This window comes from Amblyraja radiata, chromosome 8 (genome assembly GCF_010909765.2).
Source record: "Amblyraja radiata isolate CabotCenter1 chromosome 8, sAmbRad1.1.pri, whole genome shotgun sequence".
Lineage (NCBI taxonomy): Eukaryota > Metazoa > Chordata > Chondrichthyes > Rajiformes > Rajidae > Amblyraja > Amblyraja radiata.
Genome location: NC_045963.1, coordinates 38978868 through 38996772, shown reverse-complemented (window position 1 = coordinate 38996772; position 17905 = coordinate 38978868). Strand labels below are relative to the sequence as shown.

The 17905-nt window shown below is 45.1% G+C and overlaps 1 protein-coding gene across 4 annotated transcripts in view; it reads right to left on the bottom strand.

The window, feature by feature from the left end:
- Positions 1–17905, bottom strand: part of trerf1 (transcriptional regulating factor 1) — a 195041-nt gene that overhangs the window by 9340 nt on the left and 167796 nt on the right. For all 4 annotated transcript variants that reach the window (XM_033025581.1, XM_033025582.1, XM_033025584.1 and 1 more), the window contains one exon: positions 5814–5927. In XM_033025581.1, the coding sequence (XP_032881472.1) occupies positions 5814–5927 (114 nt within the window). The remainder of the gene's footprint in view (positions 1–5813; positions 5928–17905) is intronic.

Below are 17905 nucleotides of genomic sequence, written 5' to 3'. Positions count from 1 at the left end.
ACTAGAAAAGGTGGTTTGAAGATAATATAATAACTTTATTTGTATAGCACTTTTCATACAATTGAATGCAACCCAAAGTGCTTTCACATAGACACAGGTCTAAACAAAAAAACAATAAGAACATAGGCATAAAAAGCACAGATTTATATCAAATTATAAAATTGAGAGTGCAAAAGGACAAAGGGAGTAAAATCAGTTAAAAGCTTGATTAAAAAGATAAAGGGCCTGTCCCACGAGCATGTGACTCCATGCGGCAAGTGCGACCTAACGTGGTCGCTTGAGCCGTACGGCCTCGCGGGGCCGGTCCCACTTCGATCGTCGGAACCGTATGGAGTTGTGCGGAGCTGGTCCCGACATCGCGCAGGGCTCCGAAAAATTGAGCGTGTTCATAAATTCCGCGCAGCAACGGCCCGCCTCGACGGGATTGCTCAGCGTCTCGACGCCGTACGCAACGTCTTGACGCCATACGTCACGCGCGAACTTCCCGTGACTTCGCTCGAACTTCACGTCACTCACCCGACCTCCGCACAGCCCCCGCTTCCGGTTTGGTCGCGCTCGCCGCATGCTGGTGGGACAGGCCCTGTACGGGGATCACTCGACCTCCGCGCGGCCATCGCTTCCGGTTTGGTCGCGCTTGCCGCATGCAGGTCGCATGCTCGTGGGACAGGCCTTTAAGTCTTTAGCTGCCGTTTAAAAATGTCAACTGAGTGGGCGTCTCTGGGTCAGGGTATTCCACAGCTTGGGGGCGTCATTGAAAAAGGCTGCTTCACCAATTTTCTTATTGCTGTGGCATTGAGTGGCTAACAGGCCAGCATCAGAAGACCTGAGTGCTCAAGTAGGGGCATAGGGAAGGAGAGACTCTGTAAAATATGCTGCTCCTAAGCCATTTAGGGCTTTATAGACAAGGAGCACCTTATAGTCTATCCTGGATCTCACAGGCAGCCAATGAAGGGAATATAATACTGCGGTGATATGTTCCCTTTTCTTGGTATTTGCTAAGAGCCGGGTTGCGGCACTTTGAATGAGCTGTAACTTGTTGGTGGATTTTGAAGGTAGACCGGTAAATAAGGCATTGTGGCGGTCCCTGGATATTAGGCCACTTCTTGGGTCATCCCCCTCGGCTCATGAGGGACAGGGAAGGGAGTCTGTCCACGGGGTTTCCCGGTTTCTGCTCGGGGGTTTTATCTGGTGTATTGTCATGGTTGATTAAAGGACTTCTGAACCTGCCTGCCGTCCAGCCTTTTCCCTACCTTGTCCAGGCCACTACATTGGTGATCCTGACGTTCATCACGCATGATGGACCAGAACCTCCACGCCGTCGCGCTGAAGCCACCGACTTTGTCGATCGAAGAGCCTGATATCTGGTTCCAGCAGGCAGAGACACAGTTTGTTCTGTGGGGGATGACGGTGGATGAAACTAAGTACTATTACGTTGTCGGCGCGCTTGACCAGGCGGCTGCGAGGCGAGTAAAACCTTATCTCAGCGCACCCCCCGGCAGCTAACAAATATGAGGGCCTCAAGACCCTGTTCATCAGGAGGTTTGGCCTTAGCGAGTCTGAACGGGTAGCTCGGATTCTGTGTATGGACGGCCTAGGTGACCCCCGGCCGTCGGCCCTTCTGGAGGACATGCTCGCCCTTATGGGCGACCACGAGCCCTGTTTTTTACTTAAACATGCCTACCTCCAGCAGCTCCCGCCTGACATCCGCCTGCAGCTCGTCAGCAATCCCTTTATCGACACGCAGACGATGGCTGAGCGAGCCGACCAGCTGTGGATGTCCCGTCAGCGGGATCTGGAAGCGCTGGCCGTCCTTCCCGCGGCGTCGGGAAGCGCGGAGCAGGGAACAGGTCGGGGCCGCTATTGACCGCCTCTCGGCTGCTCCCGGATGACCTCCGCGGCGAAATCCGGCCGCCATCGGGCATTCCAGCGCAGGCACGTCGTTCCAGCAAGGCCCGTCGGCAGTTCCCTCCAACGCCAGCAGAGGTCGCTGGTGTTCAGCCCAGCCAACATCACCTATTCCACCAGATGCCAGCAGAGGGGGTTGGTGCTATTATCACCGTCGCTGGGGAACTGCAGCCAGGCAATGTCGCACGCGCTGTGCATTCCCGGGAAACGCAGGGGCTGGTCGTCAATGATTCCTTCGACGGCCGGCCATATTTATCGCGTCCTCGCCTGGGATCGCAGAACCGGGGGTCGGTTCCTCGTGGACACCGGGGCGGAGGTGAGTGTGCTGCCTCCATCAATCACTGACATTCGTGCGGGCAAACGCGGCCCCCACCTCACCGCGGCGAACGGGAGCTCTATTCGTACTTACGGAGTCTGCACCTTGTCCCTCATCTTCAGCCACGACTGCTTTTCGTGGGAGTTTGTTATCGCCGACGTTTCCCAGCCGCTGCTGGGCACCAATTTCCTTCGAGCGCATTCGCTCCTCGTGGATGTCAAGTGGCATCGCCTGGTGCACTCCATCACGCTGGAGCCGGTCTCCCTCCGTGTTGGTGAACCGGTTGCACGCCCCGGTGGCACCTATCGTCTGTGGATGCGACTATCGCGCGCATCCTGGCGGATTTCCCAGACAACTTTGAACCCCACTTGCGCACCTCTGCCCCCAAGCATGGGGTGGAGACCACATTCCTACTACTGGCTCGCCCGGGCACGTTGTCCCGCGCCTATCGCATGGCAGTATCAGGCTTGCAGTTGGAGGACATTGTCTGTGGTCCTGGGGGCACAACACTGCTGTGCGATGTCTTCACTGGACTTCCGCGACCCATCGTCCCCATCGCCTGACGGCGCAGGGTGTTCGAGGTGCTCCACGGGCTTGCCCATCCCTCCATTCGGGCGACGACAGCTCTCGTAGCCTCCCGCTTCATGTGGCACGTGCGCACGCCGTTGCAGGAGTTCGCCATTCCTCAGCAGTGGTTCAACCACATTCACGTGGACATCGTGGGGCCGCTGCTGCCGTCCTGGGGCATGATCTACCTCTTCACCGTGGTGGACTGCTTCACGCGATGGCCTGAGGCCATTCTGCTGGCTGACACCTCAATGGCCACTTGTGCTCGGGCCTTGGTGGCGCACAGGGTCGCCCGGTTCGGGGTGCCGCTGGACATAACGTCCGACCGGGGGCCTCAGTTCATGTCGGAGCTGTGGTCGACCATGGCTCGCCTGCACCACACTACGGCGTATCATCCGCAGGCGAACGGCCTGGTGGAGCGGTTTCACCGCCAACTCAAGGCTGCCCTTAAGGCACTGCTCACTGATTCGGACTGGGTAGAAGCCCTGCAGTGGGTTTTGCTGGGGATCCGCACCGCACCGCACCCAAAGAGGACTTGGCCTCCTCCTCCGCCGAGGGTGTATGGGTCCCCGTTGACAGTGCCCGGGGAGTTTATTCCACCGGCACGGGGTCTGGACTGCCTGCAACATCTTGCCGCCGGTGCCCACGTCTCGTCATGCGTCCTTCCGTCCGCACGTTCCCTCTGCTCTGGAGGACTGCCAGTTCGTCTACCTGCGCAGGGATGCTCATCGGACACCCCTCCAGCAGCTGTACGAAGGTCCCTTCCACGTCCTTGAACATGGCTCGTTCACTTTCTTCCTGGACATGGGGGGTCGGCGTGAGACAGTTTTGGTTGCACGGCTGAAGCCGGCGCATGTTGACATTGATGGGCCGGTGCCGGTCGCGCGACCCCACCCGCGATGGCGCCCTCCGTTTAGGGTACCTCCTCCAGTGGCTACTCCGTCCCTTGCACCTGTTGGTTGGTTGCCGGTTCCTGTGCCGGGAATGGTGCGCACCCGGGCTGGTCGCCGTGTGAACCCTCCTGTCTGTTTCGTGCCTCCGGTTCTTGGGGGGCGGGGGGGGGGGGGTCGATGGATATTAGGCCACTCCTCGGGTCATCCCCCTCAGCTCATGAGGGACAGGGACGGGGGTTTGCCCACGGGGTTTCCCGGTTTCTGCTCGGGGGTTTTATCTGGTGTATTGTCATGCTTGATTAAAGGACTTCTGAACCTGCCTGGCGTCCAGCCTTTTCCTGACCTTGTCCAGGCCACTACAGCATTACAGTAATCGTCTGCTTGATATGAAAGCATGTAAGAGTTGTTTACAGTCATGTTGAGTTAAGAAAGGCCGTACTTTAGCAATATTTCGGAGGTGATAGAAAGCACATTTTGTTACCTTATTTATATGAGATTTAAAATTAAGATCATTGTCAATTTTTACCCCCAGGCTTGCGACTTCTTGTTTGACATAGGCAGTCAAATTTCCCAGTTTACTGAGTGACATCTCTCTCTTGGGTTTTGATCCAAGTAGTAAAATATCTGTCTTGTCATCGATGAGTTTAAGAAAATTAGCATTCATCCAATTTTTTAATGGAAAATAGGCAGGAGGTCAGAAAACTTAAGGCATTTACATCAGTGGGTTCGGCAGAGAGGTATAACTGAGTGACATCGGCATTACAGAAAATTTACATAATGCTGTCTCATAACTCCTCCTAGCAGCAGCATATACAAGGAAAAGTGTAACGGACCAAGGCAGCTACCTTGTGCTACTCCAAAGGATATATCTTAAATAACTTAAACAGAATTAAAGAGCATCTTCATTACTTCGTTCCTAAGAAAACAAGTTAATATTAATCCATTTTCACTACAAGGTATCTCACACATGTGAAGAATCAGGGTCCTCAGTGCGTTTGGAACAAAAGCTCAGCAGGACAGGACAGGACACTTCCAGGGAATGAGGAAAGAGAACCAAGAATTGTGACCAAGCTCCAAATTTGCAAACATACAATCCTCTCAATTAGCATCAAATTGCAGAACACAATTTAATATGGAGACACAAGAAACTGGGATCTTGAGAAAAATGCAAGATTTGCTTTGGAACTCAGTGGATCAGGCAGCTTCTGATTGAAGAAAGGTCCAGATCCGAAACGTCACCTGTCCATTCCCTCCACAGATGCACCCTGATCCACTGAGTTCCTTCAGCACTTTGTGTTTTGCAGAATATTAATAACACCACTTTTAAACAGGTCCCTAATTAATCTGTTGGTAATAATAAATCAGGTACAATGCAAGGTTTAAGTATGTCACAGGTAGACAAAATTGCTGGAAAACATCAGTGGGTGAGGCAGCATCTATGGAGCGAAGGAAAAGTATGTCACCATGTATTTTGATACAACATGCGAGTACCTTTCTCCCCATTGATTCTATCCTGGTTGTAAGTGCAATTGATTATGCAATTTGTGGTTCTACAGGTCAGACTGGAATGCCCCTCCCTGTTCCTCACTCTTAGAAAATTCAACTATTTGTGCATATATTAATTCATTAAAAGTTCATTAAAAGATGCTGCACACTAAGATATCATTTGACCCATCATACCTAGATTGGGCTCTTCGGAAGAAATCAAATTAGCTCCAGACCCAAATTACTAATCGAAGGTAGACACAAAATGCTGGAGTAACTTAGCAGGACAGGCAGCATCTCTGGAGAGAAGGAATGGGCGACGTTTCGGATCGAGACCCTTCTTCAGACTCATGTCAGAGGAGTGGGCGGGACAAAGATAGAATGTAGTCGGAGACAGTAGGACTGGTGGGAGAACTCGGAAGGGGGAGAGAGGGAAAGCAAGGGCTATTTGAAGTTCTGTCTCTCTCCATCCACTCCCGCTGTTGAGCTTTCTATCATTGCCCTCTAAATCCTTTCTATCCATATATCTGCAAAATGTAGCTAATTAAAAAATGTCCAGTTTGAAAGAAAAGCAATGGTCAAATAAGTTTACAAGTCCTTTCAAATGTTTTATCGTTATCTTCCGCATGTTGATGATTATGACTTACCATCACCTCCGCTTCCATTTCTGCAAGGCGTGTTCGGTGCTTTCGACCTAATCGCAAGACCTTTTTCCAAGTGTAGTAGTATTCCACACACTGTGCCACTGTCTTTGATTTTACCTGCGGTAAGGTGATAAAGTTATTGGAGCTGCATAACAATGAGTCCTATTTATGAAAAGTCAAACTTAGACATTAACCTTTGCAATATGATTGTTTATTTATTTATTTTTATAAAGTTACAAGTGCACACTGCCAAAAATACCACACACAAGCCGAAGTTGGAAGAGTAGAGAAGGGTGATTATCTGCTACAGACATCATATTCTACATCTGATTTCTGGAGGTCCATTCCTATGCTCACTGTTGGTGGCTTCTTCAATACTGGAATCTACATTCTTTCCCTACATCATATTTGAACCTATACAGCTATTTTTGTTTTATTTGCATGATAAACAAACAATTTATATCTTTGAAAACACATGTAGTAATTGCTGTTGATAGACACAAAATGCTGAAGTAACTCATTAGGTCAGGTAGCATCTCTGAAGAAAAGGAATAGGTCGAGACCCTTCTTCAGATCTTTTCTCCAGAGATGCTGCCTGATCGCTGAATTACTCCAGCATTTTCTGTCTATCTTCGGTATAAACCAACATCTGCAGTTCTTTCCGATGCAGTAATTGTTGTTACCATTTTCTCTCCCACATTCACTGCAAACTCCCATTGCCGATTTAAATCAGATAAGTGATGGGTTTGCCACATACATATTCATACAAAATAAGCTGCGTACATCTGCACATAGCCCTTTGTGCCTGCTTTGCCATTCAGTAAGATCATCGCTTATCTCCCACCTCAGCATCACTTACCACATATCCCTCGATTATCGTAACATCCAAAAATCTGTCAATCTATCTTGAATACTCATCTGTGCCTCCACACCCCTCTTGGGTAGAAAATACCAAAGATTCACTACCTTTTATCTTTCTCTGTTCTGAATGACCAACAATTTATTTTGAGGCAGTGACTGTTGGATTCTTGACACCCAAGCAAGGAAAGAATGAGATCATCTTTCATTTTGCTAAACCCAATATAGTTCAGGCCCAATCTACTTGATCTCTCCTCAAATCTTATTTCCTTTCGGTCTCTCTCCGTTCTAAGATAGTGGAGTTCCACAGTTGCAATCTGAAACAATGCAAGAACCATCCTAGATTTCATAACATGTTGGAAAATGACAGCATGCATCATCATAAACACTTCTTCCAAAACCTTAGAATTCAGGTCATCAGGTGCTGTGCATGTGTTAGCTTTCAGACCTATTCATCAAATATTATTTCTCTGTGCATAATAATTTCTTTTAGTTTTCCACTTTCTTTCGAACCATTGATCTCCATTATTTCCAGAGGATTTTGTGCTTCCTCTGGAAATAATGGTCATTGTAATAATAAAGAGCTGTCCGCCGGGCCAAACTGAGCAATCGGGAGAGAAGGGCCTTGATCAGGGAGGTGACCAAGAACCCGATGGTCACTCTGACAGAGCTCCAGAGTTACTCTGTGGAGATGGGAGAACCTTCCGGAAGGACAACTATATCTGCGGCACTCCACCAATCAGGCCTTTATGGTAGAGTGGTCGGACGTTAGACACTCCTTAGTAAAAGGCACATGACAGCCCGCTTGGAGTTTGCCAAAAGGGTTGTTTTCTCTGGTGCTCTGGTCTGATGAAACCAAGATTGAACTCTTTGGCCTGAATGCCAAGCGTCATGTCTGGAGGAAACCAGGCACCGCTCATCACCTGGCCAATACCATACATAGGGTGAAGCATGGTGATGGCAGCATCATGCTGTGGGGATGTTTTTCAGCGGCAGGAACTGGGAGGCTAGTCAGGATCGAGGGAAAGATGAATGGAGCAAAGTAGAGAGAGAGATCCTTGATGAAAACCTGCTCCAGAACGTTCTGGACCTCAGACTGGGATGGAGGTTCACCTTCCAACAGGACAACGACCCTATGCACGCAGCCAAGACAATGCAGGAGTGGCTTTGTGACAAGTCTGTGAATTGAGTAGCCCAGCCAGAACCCCGACTTGAACCCGATCGAACATCTCTGGAAGGACCTGATAATAGCTGTGCATCGACATCCAACCTGACAGAGCTTGAGAGGATCTGCAGAGAAGAATGGGAGAAATTACCCAAATACAGGTGTGCCAAGCTTGTAGCGTCATACCCAAGAAGACTTGAGGCTGTAATCGTTGCCAAAGGTGCCTCAACAAAGTACTGAATAAAGGGTCTGAATACTTATGTTAATGTGATATTTCAGTTATTTATTTTTAATTTCTTTGCAAAAATTTCTAACCACCTGTTTTTGCTTTTTTATAATGGGGTACAGTGTGTAGATTGATGATAAAAAATTAATCCATTTTAGAATAAGGCTGTAACATCTGTTATGACATCGGTTGGAAGCTGCAAACCAAATCTCGTTGCGTTTATGTGCAATGACAATAAAATATAATATTATTAATATTATTATTATTATTATTAACGTGGCAAAATGTGGAAAAAGTGAAGAGGTCTGAATATTTTCCGAATGCACTGTAATTTCTCCTGTTTCTATTTGGAATGGACTCTTGCTAATATTTTTCCTTTCCCACATCTATTTGTGTTTATGGTTGTTGCAGGATTCTTCGAACAGTAAAGCCAGGGAACAGGCCTTTGGGCCCATAATGTCTGTGCCGAACATGAAGCCAAGACCAACTCTTATTTCCCTGCACATGGTCCATATCTCTTAATGCTCTGCATATCCATGAGCCTATCTAAAAGTATTTTAAATCCCACTGTTGCATCCGACTCCACTACCACCCCCGGCAGCACGTTCCATGTGCTCTGTGTGAAAAACATGTCCCACACATCTTTCTTAAACCGTGCCCCCCACTCCTTAAAGCTATGCCCGCTAGTATTTGATATTTCCATTCTAGGAAAAAGGCTCTGACCGTCTGCATCTAGGCCTTTAATAATTTTATATACTTATATCAGGTCTCCCCAGTACCTCCAATTTAGCAGCTTCCCACAAAGTCCATACTTATCCCCTTTCAAAACAATTAAAATAATCATGGAGTTGTGATCACTATCCCCAAAATGCTCTTCCACTGAAACACCAGTCACGTGGCCAGGCTTATTTCCCAACACCAGGTCCAGTATGTTCCCTTCTCGGGAAGGACTATCCACATACTGTTTTAAAAAACTATTTTGGATATATCGAACAAAGACTCCATCTAAGCCTTTAACACTGAGCAAGTCAATATTAGGCAAGTTTTGCTTTAGCATCATTTGGTGATCTGTCTTATATCTGTTCCTCTATCTTCCGCTTGGAGCCCATAGTACAATTCCATAGAATGCTTGCAACTTTTTTTATTTTTAGTCTCTACCCATTTCGCTTCAGCGGATAAACCTTCCAGTATGTCATTTAATATTTAAGAGGGAGTTAGATGTGGCCCTTGTGGCTAAAGGGATCAGGGGGTATGGAGAGAAGGCAGGTACAGGGTACTGAGTTGGATGATCAACCATGATCATATTGAATGGCGGTGCAGGCTCGAAGGGCCTACTCCTGCACCTATTTTCTATGTTTCTATGTTTCTATCTCATCCCTGAGTGCTGCCATGAGTCTGGCTAATTAATAGAATAACCACTCCACCATTTTTCCCTTCCTATCATGTCTTAACCCTATTGCCAATCTTATTCTTCTTGCAACCACCTTTCTGCAATGACTACAACATAATTGCTCCAAGCACTAATCCAAGTTCATCTGCTTTCCTCATAATACACAATCTCATTGCACTCAAACTTTGGTCATTGGACTACTGTTCATACCATTGAGAGTCCATAATTAAGGACAAGGTTTCCGAGTACTTAGAAACACATGATAAGATAGGCTGAAGTCCGCATGGTTTTGTGAAGGGAAATTCTTGCCTGACAATCTATTAAAATTCTTTGAGAAAGTAAATAGATAGACAAAGGAGAGTCAGTGGATGTAAACTCTTACTTGAATTTTCAGAAGGCCCTAGCTAAGGTGCTGCACGTGAGGCTGCTGAACAAGATGAGAGCACATGGTATTAGATAGAAGATATTAGCATGGATGGAAAGTTGGCTGAATGGGAGAACGCAACGAGTGGAAATAAAAGTGGGCATTTCTGGTTAGCTGGTTAGTGGTCCGCATGGGTCGGTGTTGTTTCCACTACTCCACGTTGTGTATCAATGATTTGGATGTTGGAATTGAAGGCTTTGTGACCGCGTTTGCGGGTGATACGAAGATAGATGGAGGGGCAGGTAGCGCAGAGGAAGCAGAGACTCTGCAGAAGGACTTGGACAGTTTGGGAGAGTGGGCAAAGAAGTAGCAAGTGCAACATAGCTCAGCAAAGTGCGCAGTCATGCACTTTGCTAGTAGGTATAAAGACGTAGACTATTTTCCAAATTGGAAGAGGATTCAGAAATTAGAGGAGCAAAGGGACTTGGTAGTGCTGGTGTAAGATTCCTAAAATATTAATTTGCAAGTTGAAACAATAGGGAGGAAAGCAAATGCAATGTTCGCATTCATTTTGAGAGAACCAGAATTTAAAAGCAGGGATGTAACGCTGAGGCTTTATAAGGAGCACACGGTTGCGCAGGGGTGGCACGATTGCGCAGCGGGAGAGTTGCTGCTTTATAGGGCCAGAGACCCGGGTTCGATCCTGACTATGGGTGCTGTCTGTATGGCGTTTATACGTTCTCCCCGTGGCCTTGTGAGTTTTCTCAAGGTGCTTTGGTTTCTTCCCACACTCCAACGACGTACAGGTTTGTAGGTTAATTGGCTTCAGTAAAATTGTAAATTGTCCCTAGGATAGTGTTAGTGCGTGGGGATCGCTGGTCGGCACATTCTAGGTGGGCCGAAAGGCCTGTTTCTGCAATGTATCTTCAACCTAAATAAAGCATTGGTCCAACCATATTTGAAGCATTGTGAGCAGTTTTGGGCCAGAGCATGTTTACGAGAATGATCCCTGGGATGATTGGGTTTACATATGATGAGCGTCTGATGGCCCTGAGCCTATACTTGCTGGAGCTTAGAAGGATGAAGGGGCACCTCATTGAAACTTACCTAATAATAAAAGGCCTGGATAGAGTGGATGTGGAGAGGATGTTTGCACTAGTGGCTTAAACAGCACCTTGAGAGTAGATTGTTTGCCAGTCCCTTCTTAGCAAAGTTAACCTAAAAGGGAAGGGGAAAATAAACTCTACTAACTTAACTGCAACATATTGACTAATTTGTATTTTAAGACTGAAGTGACTTGTTTCACCATTTATGAAATTTAAATTGTGTGTTAAAAAAAAAATTTGAAAACAAATTTGAAGGTACTTGATGTAAGTCAACATGCACAAGTTCAATCCAAGAATGGAAATGAGGGGAAAAAAGTTTATTTTGGTAAATCATACTTGCAAACAAAATTCAGACCAAGCATCTGAGAAATATTAATCATCTCCATTCTGTACGAGAATTGTTTTCATACACTACCTCTGCTTGGCTCGAAGATGCAGCACACACTTTGCTCATATCCTTTATACTGATTTAAATCCAAAGCCTCCTTGGCTCAATTTAATTTTTATGCCATTCACCCAACAGAGAACAAATCCTCACTTTCAGGGAAGAAAGCAACACGAAGTGAAAGGAAGTTAATGATATTTTTGGCACAACAAAATGGAAACACAGCCAGAAAAGGAAAACTGAGTGAAAGCTACTGAAATCATGAAGTCATGTGAATGTTTAAATGAGGTTGACATCAAAAATTAAAATCTGGATGTTCACATTTACGCAACACAAATAGAATAGGTACCATCAGAATGATCATCAATCTGAAAATTCTCCACAGGTTCAGCCTGACCTGGAAGCAATTCCAGTATTTTCTATTTTTTGATTTTGTAACCGAATGTTTTGCTATCTCCTTGTGAAATCCAGTAGCTGACAAGTTATTAAATAGAAACATAGAAAATAGGTGCAGGAGTAGGCCATTCGGCCCTTCGAGCCAGAACCGCCATTCAATATGATCATGGCTGATCACCCCAAATCAGTATCCTGTTCCTGCTTTTCCCCCCATATCTCTTGATGCTTTGCCTGAGAACCTGATCACCAACCTGTGCTATTTTCAGTGCTTTATCCGGCTAAATCAAGATATGAAAACGTATATGCATGTATACATTTAGTATGTAGGAAGGAACTGCAGATGCTGATTTACACCAAAGATAGACACAAAATGCTGGAGTAACAGGGACAGGCAGCATCTCTGGAAACATACATGCATACAGATATGTAACTCAAGGTCCTTTCAGTAACATGCTGAGTATTTCCAGCATTTTCTGTTTTAATATCACAAATGCATGCAGGAGTTTATTAACTTTGGATTCATTACTTAATCCTCTGTTCAGAATCCAAATTATGTATCAACAGTTAGTCAAACTATCCTTTTAAAAACAGACAGACAATTCTAATATTTTGATGATAATCTGAAAATGTAAACTTATTTGTAAAGGGCGCAATTGATATGCATTTGAAATACATGAACTTCCAAAATGATTAAGATACTGAATATGGCATTAAAATGGATTACTCTCAGTCAGAGAGTGTGGAAATAGGCCCTTCAGCCCAACTTGCTCACACCGACCAACATTACATATCTGCAGTTGTACAGGGTCTTGGTGAGACCACACCTGGAGTATTGCGTACAGTTTTGGTCTCCAAATCTGAGGAAGGACATTATTGCCATAGAGGGAGTGCAGAGAAGGTTCACCAGACTGATTCCTGGGATGTCAGGACTGTCTTATGAAGAAAGACTGGATAGACTTGGTTTATACTCTCTAGAATTTAGGAGATTGAGAGGGGATCTTATAGAAACTTACAAAATTCTTAAGGGGTTGGACAGGCTAGATGCAGGAAGATTGCTCCCGATGTTGGGGAAGTCCAGGACAAGGGGTCACAGCTTAAGGATAAGGGGGAAATCCTTTAAAACCGAGATGAGAATAACTTTTTTCACACAGAGAGTGGTGAATCTCTGGAACTCCCTGCCACAGAGGGTAGTCGAGGCCAGTTCATTGGCTATATTTAAGAGGGAGTTAGATGTGGCCCTTGTGGCTAAGGGGATCAGAGGGTATGGAGAGAAGGCAGGTACGGGATACTGAGTTGGATGATCAGCCATGATCATATTGAATGGCGGTGCAGGCTCGAAGGGCCGAATGGCCTACTCCTGCACCTAATTTCTATGTTTCTATGTTTCTATGTCCCATCTATACTCGTCCCACCTGCCTGCATTTAGCCAATATCCCTCTAAACCTGTCCAATCTATGTAGCTGTCTAAATGTTTCTTAAACGTTGCAATAGCACCTGCCTCAACTACCTACTCTGGTAGCTTGTTCCATACACCCAGCACTCTTTGTGTCTGAAGAACGGTCTCGAACCGAAACGTCACCCATTCCTTCTCTCCAGAGATGCTGCTTAACCCACTGAGTTACTCCAGCATTTTAAACCAGCATCTGCAGTTCTTTCCTGTGCCCTTTGTGTCTGTCTTCTCGGCCAGGGAGACACAATGAGAAGAATGGACTCCTTATGTTCCATAAATATCCCTAATTCTACACCAGCCAGTAAAATGATCAGAACTCATTACCACATTCAGTTGCCTGCACTTGTCACTGAGCTGCAATTAGTAAGTTTATGCTGGAAGGCAGTAATAAGTGCTCCCCTAATTGTAAATGGTAAAGACCAGTGATTTATATTTAATTATTTTTCACATAGCTTACAGTGAACATATAAAGCACAAGATCCTAACAGGAAGTGGGCCACTGTGAGTACAGAGTGTAATTAAAGAACGTATTAGATGGAGGAAAAAAAAGGCTTTTAACTTTGTCAAAATGAACAGTAAACCTGAAGATGGGGCAATACTTCAAATTTCAGCTAAGGAGGACCAAGAAATTAATAAGGAATGGAAAAGTAGACACTGGCCCTAATGAGATGCAATGATGTCGAATTGGGGTGCGGTTGCAAAGAGAAGAAAATAAACACAGATTTTAACAAGCACTGGACAGCTAGATCACCAAGCCCTGGTTTAGCCAGTTGTAAAACCCAATGAGGACATTCAGTGATTCTTAATGTGTTTGGTGAAAGTAACCTCCTGAACTCTCACTGATGGTAAAGGAATTGATATCTGCCATTATAATACATTCAGGTAAATGTTAAAATGTTGTCAAAATGATGGGTTTTAGGGAGACTTTTTAAATGGTAAAGATGAAATGCTCACAGATGGATTTCAAAAATGTAGCTTCAATATAGCTGAATGCTTCAGCCTAAATAGCGCAAAAATGGAATGGGGTTCATATACCTGTCCAAATGTCTTTTAAATGTTGTTATATTACCTGCCTCAACTACCTCCTGATCCACGTTGCCCCAGTGGGCGGCAGGCAGAAGTTTCCAGCAGCCTGTAATGGGGAAGACGCCGAGCTCACCCACTCACCCACCGCGGCCGGACGCACAAAGACCCGGTGGGCCGTGGACGGTGGGGAAAAAGCTGTCGGGCAGGTCCTGCTCATCCCCCGAAGACCAGAGACCAGGACGCACAAAGACCCGGTGGGCCGTGGACGGTAGGGAAAAAGCTGTCGGGCAGGTCCTGCTCATCCCATGAAGACCAGAGGCCAGGAGGATGGAGTTGACGATGGGTGAGGAGCAATGCAGGTAGGAGAGGGACCGCGGTCTGGTCTACCACGCCCTCAAGGTCAGCTGCAGGAGGTGCCTGCCCCCTGATCATAAAGGTGGTCAGGCGAGAAGAGGGACATTGGTCGATCCACACGTCCAATGCAGGTGATAGCTGGAGGCCCTGTAGCAACCTGGGGCTTGCCTGGATCGGGAGCCGCTCACAAGACCTAGAACGCATGCGGGACTTTGAATATGGATAGGATAGGCATATGGATGGCATATGGATGAGAAGGGAATGGAGGGTTATGGTATGAGTGCAGGCAGGTTGGACTAAGGGGAAAAAGTTGTTCGGCACGGACTTGTAGGGCCGAGATGGCCTGTTTCCGTGCTGTAATTGTTATATGGTTATATATGGCACCAATACCTGGCGCCTCTTACATGCGGGCTCAGTGGGCAATTTCTATACACTTTGCTAATCGAGGATTGTGCTTAGGTATGGCAATACTCTACTCAACTGTATGTAAGAAAATAATTTCACTGTGCATGTGACAATAAAGAACCATTGGAATTGGTTCGAATGGCAGAATACAGTGATCAGCATTAAAATACACGGAAAGCGGAAGAAAATTGAAAAGATGGAGTGAAGCGAGTTGCAGAGGCGAGATGGATTTATTCGTTTCGTTGCTGCATAAAATTTAAGGTTGGAACTCAGAAATCGGTCAAGTGTTCTCATACTTCGATTGAGCTGGAGAAAGTAAAGTTGATTGAAAGGGCTAAAAAAATGTTGGAATGTGTTCTCAAAGGTCACTTGATCTTATGACTTATCTGCGAAAGAGCAGGTCACACATTGGAATAAAAAGGTCAAACTAGGTGTAACCTATTCTGATCCGAGGATAAAAATCACTAAAAATTAAAAACATGAAAGCAGTGACTTTGAACTATGAATACAATATCATTGTCAAATGGATGCTGATTGCATGAGAGTCAGATAAATGTTATATGTCAAACTTGTGTTATTTCAAATGTTAACTGCATATGTATTCTGGCATGTCACTTAGGCAAGGAATACAATGCCCTCCATAATGTTTGGACAAAAACCCATCATTTATTTATTTACCTCTGTACTTCACAATTTGAGATTTGTAATAGAAAATATCACATGTGGTTAAAGTGCACATTGTCAGATTTTAATAAAGGCCATTTTAATACATTTTGGTTCACTATGTAGAAATTACAGCCGTGTTTATACATAGTCCCCCCATTTCAGGGCACCGTAATGTTTGGGACACATGGCTTCACAGGTATTTGTAATTGCTCAGGTGTGTTTAATTGCCTCCTGAATGTAGGTATAAGAGAGCTCTCAGCACCTAGTCTTTCCTCCAGTCTTTCCATCACCTTTGGAAACTTTTATTGCTGTTTATCAACATAAAGACCAAAGTTGTGCCAATGAAAGTCAAAGAAGCCATTATGAGAAAGAGAAACAAGAATAAAACTGTTAGAGACATCAGCCAAACATTAGGCTTACCAAAATCAACTGTTTGGAACATCATTAAGAAGAAAGAGGGCACTGGCGAGCTTACTAATCGCAAAGGGACTGGCAGGCCAAGGAAGACCTCCACAGCTGATGACAGCAGAATTCTCTCTATAATAAAGAAAAATCCCCAAATAGCTGTCCGTCAGATCAGAAACACTCTTCAGGAGTCAGGTGTGGATTTGTCAATGACCACTGTCTGCAGAAGACTTCATGAACAGAAATACAAAGGCTACACTGCAAGATGCAAACCACTGGTTAGCCGCTAAAATAGGATGGGAAAATCTTATATCAGAGTGATGGCAAGAACAAAGTATGGAGGAGAGAAGGAACTGCCCAAGGTCCAAAGAATACCACCTCTTCTGTGAAACACAGTGGTGGGGTGGTTATGGCATGGGCATGTATGGCTGCTGAAGGGACTGGCTCACTTATCTTCATTGATGATACAACTGCTGATGGTAGTAGCATAATGAATTCTGCAGTGTATAGACACATCATATCTGCTCAAGTTCAAACAAATCCCTCAAAACTTATTGGCCAGCGGTTCATTCTACAGCAAGATAATGATCCCAAACATACTGCGAAAGCAAGAAAGGAGTTTTTCAAAGCTAAAAAATGGTCAATTCTTGACTGGCCAAGTCAATTACCCGATCTGAACCGAATTGAGCATGCCTTGTATATGCTGAAGAGAAAACTGAAGGGGCTAGCCCCCAAAACAAGCATAAGCTAAAGATGGCTGCAATACAGGCCTGGCAGAGCATCACCAGAGAAGACACCCAGCAACTGATGATGTCCATGAATCGCAGACTTCAAGCAGTCATTGCATGCAAAGGATATGCAATAAAATACTAAACTTGACTACTTTCATTTACATGACACTGCTGTGTCCCAAACATTATGGTGCCCTGAAATGGGGGGACTATGTATAAACACGGCTGTAATTTCTACATGGTGAAACCAAAATGTCCAAAAATAGCCTTTATTATAATCTGACAATGTGCACTTTAACTACATGTGATTTTTTTCTATTACAAATCTCAAATTGTGGAGTACAGAGGCAAATAAATAAATGATGAGTCTTTGTCCCAAGCATTAGAGGGCACTGTAGTTCTCAGTCTCCTGGTGTCAACCAACAAAACGCCTAATTTGGATGGCTCTTCTGCTATGATTTGCAAATCCTCTACTGAGTGGGAGGGCCTTGACATTTAAAATACATATGGACTGGTACATGGACAGGAAAGGTTAAGAAGGATATGAGCCAAGGACAGGCAGGTGTCTCTAGCGTACTTGAGGCATCTTAGTCGACATAGAAAATTTGGGCTGAAGACCCTGTTTCTATTCTGTATGACTTGGATGTTTTTCAGCTTACATATCCAAGTCTATCTATTAAATTACAAATGGTCTTCCTATTCCAATTGTAATGTACTTGTGGACAGTGAACTGAGCTGTACATCATCCAGTGTAACATTCATTGATCCACTGTATTCCAGCCTTTAGTCAATTCAAATTGCAGCATGTAATGTTCATCATATTAATTGATTTTGTGCAGTTATCAATTGTCTCAACATTTGGCATCTCCCTGGATTCTCTACAAGATTATTTTAAATTTGTGGGTCAACCAAATTCATTTGATTCCTTTCTATTTTCCAGACCCCATACCCAGTTTGCTCTATTATTTTCCCACTAGGTCATTCCTTTGTTCCTGCTTACGCTCTTTCCCTTTCCAAGTTTTTCTTTCTCCACATCCCGTTTCACCTTCTCAAAATACTTGTAACGTCGAATCTAATCATGGAATGACATTTTTTTTTTTTTTTAAAGAAAACGGATTCTCTCATCTTGCCTGACACTCACATCACTCTGCAGACTTCTAACACTCCC